The sequence below is a fragment of the Mizuhopecten yessoensis genome, unplaced genomic scaffold (genome assembly GCF_002113885.1).
Source record: "Mizuhopecten yessoensis strain PY_sf001 unplaced genomic scaffold, ASM211388v2 scaffold1411, whole genome shotgun sequence".
NCBI lineage: Eukaryota > Metazoa > Mollusca > Bivalvia > Pectinida > Pectinidae > Mizuhopecten > Mizuhopecten yessoensis.
Genome location: NW_018404033.1, coordinates 189,776 through 196,829, shown reverse-complemented (window position 1 = coordinate 196,829; position 7,054 = coordinate 189,776). Strand labels below are relative to the sequence as shown.

The following is a 7,054-nucleotide window of genomic DNA, read 5'->3' as shown; positions in this document are numbered from 1 at the left end:
AACCCAATCTCCCTACTTCATAACCCAATCTCCTTACTTCATAACCCAATCTCCTTACTTCATGACCCAATCTCCTTACTTCATAACCCAATCTCCCTACTTCAAAACCCAATCTTCCTACTTCATAACCCAATCTCCTTACTTCATAACCCAATCTCCTTACTTCATAACCCAATCTCCTTACTTCATAACCCAATCTCCTTACTTCATAACCCAATCTCCTTACTTCATAACCCAATCTCCTTACTTCATAACCCAATCTCCTTACTTCATAACCCAATCTCCTTACTTCATAACCCAATCTCCTTACTTCATAACCCAATCTCCTTACTTCATAACCCAATCTCCTTACTTCATAACCCAATCTCCTTACTTCATAACCCAATCTCCTTACTTCATAACCCAATCTCCTTACTTCATAACCCAATCTCCTTACTTCATAACCCAATCTCCTTACTTCATAACCCAATCTCCTTACTTCATAACCCAATCTCCTTACTTCATAACCCAATCTCCTTACTTCATAACCCAATCTCCTTACTTCATAACCCAATCTCCTTACTTCATAACCCAATCTCCTTACTTCATAACCCAATCTCCTTACTTCATAACCCAATCTCCTTACTTCATAACCCAATCTCCTTACTTCATAACCCAATCTCCTTACTTCATAACCCAATCTCCTTACTTCATAACCCAATCTCCTTACTTCATAACCCAATCTCCTTACTTCATAACCCAATCTCCTTACTTCATAACCCAATCTCCTTACTTCATAACCCAATCTCCTTACTTCATAACCCAATCTCCTTACTTCATAACCCAATCTCCTTACTTCATAACCCAATCTCCTTACTTCATAACCCAATCTCCTTACTTCATAACCCAATCTCCTTACTTCATAACCCAATCTCCTTACTTCATAACCCAATCTCCTTACTTCATAACCCAATCTCCTTACTTCATAACCCAATCTCCTTACTTCATAACCCAATCTCCTTACTTCATAACCCAATCTCCTTACTTCATAACCCAATCTCCTTACTTCATAACCCAATCTCCTTACTTCATAACCCAATCTCCTTACTTCATAACCCAATCTCCTTACTTCATAACCCAATCTCCTTACTTCATAACCCAATCTCCTTACTTCATAACCCAATCTCCTTACTTCATAACCCAATCTCCTTACTTCATAACCCAATCTCCTTACTTCATAACCCAATCTCCTTACTTCATAACCCAATCTCCTTACTTCATAACCCAATCTCCTTACTTCATAACCCAATCTCCTTACTTCATAACCCAATCTCCTTACTTCATAACCCAATCTCCTTACTTCATAACCCAATCTCCTTACTTCATAACCCAATCTCCTTACTTCATAACCCAATCTCCTTACTTCATAACCCAATCTCCTTACTTCATAACCCAATCTCCTTACTTCATAACCCAATCTCCTTACTTCATAACCCAATCTCCTTACTTCATAACCCAATCTCCTTACTTCATAACCCAATCTCCTTACTTCATAACCCAATCTCCTTACTTCATAACCCAATCTCCTTACTTCATAACCCAATCTCCTTACTTCATAACCCAATCTCCTTACTTCATAACCCAATCTCCTTACTTCATAACCCAATCTCCTTACTTCATAACCCAATCTCCTTACTTCATAACCCAATCTCCTTACTTCATAACCCAATCTCCTTACTTCATAACCCAATCTCCTTACTTCATAACCCAATCTCCTTACTTCATAACCCAATCTCCTTACTTCATAACCCAATCTCCTTACTTCATAACCCAATCTCCTTACTTCATAACCCAATCTCCTTACTTCATAACCCAATCTCCTTACTTCATAACCCAATCTCCTTACTTCATAACCCAATCTCCTTACTTCATAACCCAATCTCCTTACTTCATAACCCAATCTCCTTACTTCATAACCCAATCTCCTTACTTCATAACCCAATCTCCTTACTTCATAACCCAATCTCCTTACTTCATAACCCAATCTCCTTACTTCATAACCCAATCTCCTTACTTCATAACCCAATCTCCTTACTTCATAACCCAATCTCCTTACTTCATAACCCAATCTCCTTACTTCATAACCCAATCTCCTTACTTCATAACCCAATCTCCTTACTTCATAACCCAATCTCCTTACTTCATAACCCAATCTCCTTACTTCATAACCCAATCTCCTTACTTCATAACCCAATCTCCTTACTTCATAACCCAATCTCCTTACTTCATAACCCAATCTCCTTACTTCATAACCCAATCTCCTTACTTCATAACCCAATCTCCTTACTTCATAACCCAATCTCCTTACTTCATAACCCAATCTCCTTACTTCATAACCCAATCTCCTTACTTCATAACCCAATCTCCTTACTTCATAACCCAATCTCCTTACTTCATAACCCAATCTCCTTACTTCATAACCCAATCTCCTTACTTCATAACCCAATCTCCTTACTTCATAACCCAATCTCCTTACTTCATAACCCAATCTCCTTACTTCATAACCCAATCTCCTTACTTCATAACCCAATCTCCTTACTTCATAACCCAATCTCCTTACTTCATAACCCAATCTCCTTACTTCAAAACCCAATCTCCTTACTTCATAACCCAATCTCCCTACTTCATAACCCAATCTCCTTACTTCATAACCCAATCTCCTTACTTCATAACCCAATCTCCTTACTTCATAACCCAATCTCCTTACTTCATAACCCAATCTCCTTACTTCATAACCCAATCTCCTTACTTCATAACCCAATCTCCTTACTTCATAACCCAATCTCCTTACTTCATAACCCAATCTCCTTACTTCATAACCCAATCTCCTTACTTCATAACCCAATCTCCTTACTTCATAACCCAATCTCCTTACTTCATAACCCAATCTCCTTACTTCATAACCCAATCTCCTTACTTCATAACCCAATCTCCTTACTTCATAACCCAATCTCCTTACTTCATAACCCAATCTCCTTACTTCATAACCCAATCTCCTTACTTCATAACCCAATCTCCTTACTTCATAACCCAATCTCCTTACTTCATAACCCAATCTCCTTACTTCATAACCCAATCTCCTTACTTCATAACCCAATCTCCTTACTTCATAACCCAATCTCCTTACTTCATAACCCAATCTCCTTACTTCATAACCCAATCTCCTTACTTCATAACCCAATCTCCTTACTTCATAACCCAATCTCCTTACTTCATAACCCAATCTCCTTACTTCATAACCCAATCTCCTTACTTCATAACCCAATCTCCTTACTTCATAACCCAATCTCCTTACTTCATAACCCAATCTCCTTACTTCATAACCCAATCTCCTTACTTCATAACCCAATCTCCTTACTTCATAACCCAATCTCCTTACTTCATAACCCAATCTCCTTACTTCATAACCCAATCTCCTTACTTCATAACCCAATCTCCTTACTTCATAACCCAATCTCCTTACTTCATAACCCAATCTCCTTACTTCATAACCCAATCTCCTTACTTCATAACCCAATCTCCTTACTTCATAACCCAATCTCCTTACTTCATAACCCAATCTCCTTACTTCATAACCCAATCTCCTTACTTCATAACCCAATCTCCTTACTTCATAACCCAATCTCCTTACTTCATAACCCAATCTCCTTACTTCATAACCCAATCTCCTTACTTCATAACCCAATCTCCTTACTTCATAACCCAATCTCCTTACTTCATAACCCAATCTCCTTACTTCATAACCCAATCTCCTTACTTCATAACCCAATCTCCTTACTTCATAACCCAATCTCCTTACTTCATAACCCAATCTCCTTACTTCATAACCCAATCTCCTTACTTCATAACCCAATCTCCTTACTTCATAACCCAATCTCCTTACTTCATAACCCAATCTCCTTACTTCATAACCCAATCTCCTTACTTCATAACCCAATCTCCTTACTTCATAACCCAATCTCCTTACTTCATAACCCAATCTCCTTACTTCATAACCCAATCTCCTTACTTCATAACCCAATCTCCTTACTTCATAACCCAATCTCCTTACTTCATAACCCAATCTCCTTACTTCAAAACCCAATCTCCTTACTTCATAACCCAATCTCCTTACTTCATAACCCAATCTCCTTACTTCAAAACCCAATCTCCTTACTTCATAACCCGATCTCCTTACTTCATAACCCAATCTCCTTACTTCAAAACCCAATCTCCTTACTTCATAACCCAATCTCCCTACTTCATAACCCAATCTCCTTACTTCAAAACCCAAACTCCCTACTTCATAACCCAACCTCCTTACTTCATAACCCAATCTCCTTACTTCATAACCCAATCTCCTTACTTCAAAACCCAATCTCCCTACTTCATAACCCAATCTCCCTTGTTTATGGAGACTGTATTCCAATGAGGTCTGCTGTTTTCTACAGTTAACCTATATTTAGGTCTTTATATAAAGACATAAACCAATATGAGGATATGACTGACATACCTGAAGTATTTGGTCCCCGCAGTGTAATCCATCATGTCCGTACGCAACACTGTTAGGTTGGACATTGTGTATAAAGATGCCAACTGCATTTCCACCTACAATGGTGATGCCTAGGCTCACATTTGGTGAGCTCTTTTTAAGGGAGACGAAGCGTGGGGATTCGCATGACATACTGGACCGACTAGTCAAGAAAAGAAAAAATGACAAAAAATTAAATAGAAATAAAGGAGGCAATACAAAATGTTTTCTGAGGTACACTTTATTAATTTTTAATGGTATTTACAGTTCAAGCTACCCAAAAGGTTAAATTGATTAAGCAACTATAAAAAGTTATTTAATTATTATACCATGATGTAAATACATTATGATCTTAACCTTAGAGAGATCTCAGATGGATCTTGGCACCCACCATCGTAAGATCTTTATCAGTTTTATGCAATATTGATTTATTCTATTATTTATTGGATTATTGAAGTCTTGTCAACAGTGAATGAATCTTGTAAAGTTTGGTTAAAAGTCAATACACCTGGGTTTAAGATTGCCATTTCAAAGCAAACTCGAACTGTCAAAATCCAAGACGACTTCCTAGTGGCTATGTTTTATCCTATCAGTCTCAAAATGAAACATGCACAATTATGGGAAATTTCATGCTAAATTTGGGAAAGATCCATCATGTACTGCTTGAGAAACAGCGATAACAAACTTCAACTGTCGAAATCAAAGATGGCTGCCTGGGGCCATCTTGTTTTCCAATCAGTCTCAAAACATGACATGTACAACTAGTGACTATTTTTTTGCTCAGTTTTACTGCCAAATACAGGCTGTTTCCTCTACTTAAAATGTACCTTATGTTCCAAAATTAACTTAAAACTGAGAAACACATTCCAAATTTCAATACAAACAAGTACTAATTGTAATGGGGGACCATTACAGATGTAACCCAAACAGGTATAGTCACAAAGATGCATCAGAAAAGGTTCTAAATTTGATTGACATCGCACAATTTCTGAATTGCAACCAATCAGAAGTGTCTGTGTGGTTGCTATGGCAACAATACATATGCCATTGAATTCGCAGTCCCCTAATACCCGTATATACCACCAATTGTCATCAAATTCGAACAATATCTAAATTTCGACCAATCAGAGGCCTCCTTGTGGTTGCTATGATAACAAATTATATATGGTTTTCTTCGCAGTCCCCTTATGAAATGGGGAAAAACGGCAGTCATTTTGTTGAAATGTGAGTCCTATGATACACCTACATACTAAATTTGATCAAAATTGGACAATATTTAAATTTCGACCAATCAGAGGTCAGGAAATGGCAGCCATTTTGTTTAATCACAAAACAAACTTGACCTTTTTCGCCATTACATGGTGTAGGTCAAATTTAGCCCCGACCACACTCTATCAGTATATTATAACAAAAACACAGTACCATTTATATTTTAGGAGATATAGCTGTTTTAAAAAAGGATTAAAAAATCACTTTATAGGTCAAAGCGGCCATATTGAATTTTTGATGAAGTTGAAAATACTTCAATGGCATCTCCAGACCATGACCTACAACATGTTAAAATATCAAGGAAAACCCTGCTGTCATTTAGTAGAAAAGGCTGTGAAAAGATTTGTGCAGAATAATAATAATTATATCAAGAAGCCCAATGGGCCTGCATCGCTCATCTGGTATTTATCTCACATTTGCAATCTTAAAAGTGGACTAAAATACAGCCACAGGTAGAATATCAGTGTTTGATTCATAAGAACCTATTTAAAGATTTAAACATATGACGCCTGTGACCTTGAATGTCGAACATGGACATTAGGTTGAACAGAGTTTTAAGTCTTCCAACCCAGCATGCTTCTTGCAAAATATTATTACCCTGGACCTTTTGGTAATACAGAACGAATCATTTAAAGATTTAAACATATATTGACCACTGTGACCTTGAATACGGGCGAAGGTCATTCACTTGGTAGTCTTGAATATATGTCAAGGTCATTCATTTGAACAAACTTGATAGTCCTTCATCCCAGCATGCTACTGGCATTATTCTAGGCCTCTTGGTTATTCAGAAGAAGTTGTTAAAAGGTTTAAAACATATTTGACCCATGTGACCTTGAAAACGAATGGTCATTTATTTGAACAAACTTGATAGCCCTTCATATCAGCATGCTTCTGGCCAAATATCATCACCCTAGGCCTTTTGGATACTGAGAAGAAGTTTAAAGTAAAACGTTGACGACGGACAGACAACGGACGGACGACGGATGGACGACTGACGGCGGAAGATGCACCATGCAATAAGTTGTAGTCAAATCTGAGAGACCACTATAATGTTTTGTGAAGGGAAATGCAACCCAGCAGTAATAAATGTAAAGGGAAGCAATCCTGTATTGCAAAACACTCAACTTTGTGTAAAGGGAAGCAACCCTGTATTACATAACCTTCAACATTGTGTAAAGGGAAGCAACCCTGCATTACATAACCTTCAACATTGTCCAAAGGGAAGCAACCCTG

General features: G+C 37.6%; 1 protein-coding gene across 1 annotated transcript in view; it reads right to left on the bottom strand.

Moving 5' to 3' along the window:
* Positions 1–7,054, bottom strand: part of LOC110462016 (disks large homolog 5-like) — a gene marked incomplete at its 3' end in the record, with an annotated part of 193,122 nt that overhangs the window by 45,163 nt on the left and 140,905 nt on the right. Inside the window, exon 16 of the mRNA XM_021515790.1 lies at positions 4,532–4,712. Coding sequence (XP_021371465.1) covers positions 4,532–4,712 — 181 coding nt within the window. The remainder of the gene's footprint in view (positions 1–4,531; positions 4,713–7,054) is intronic.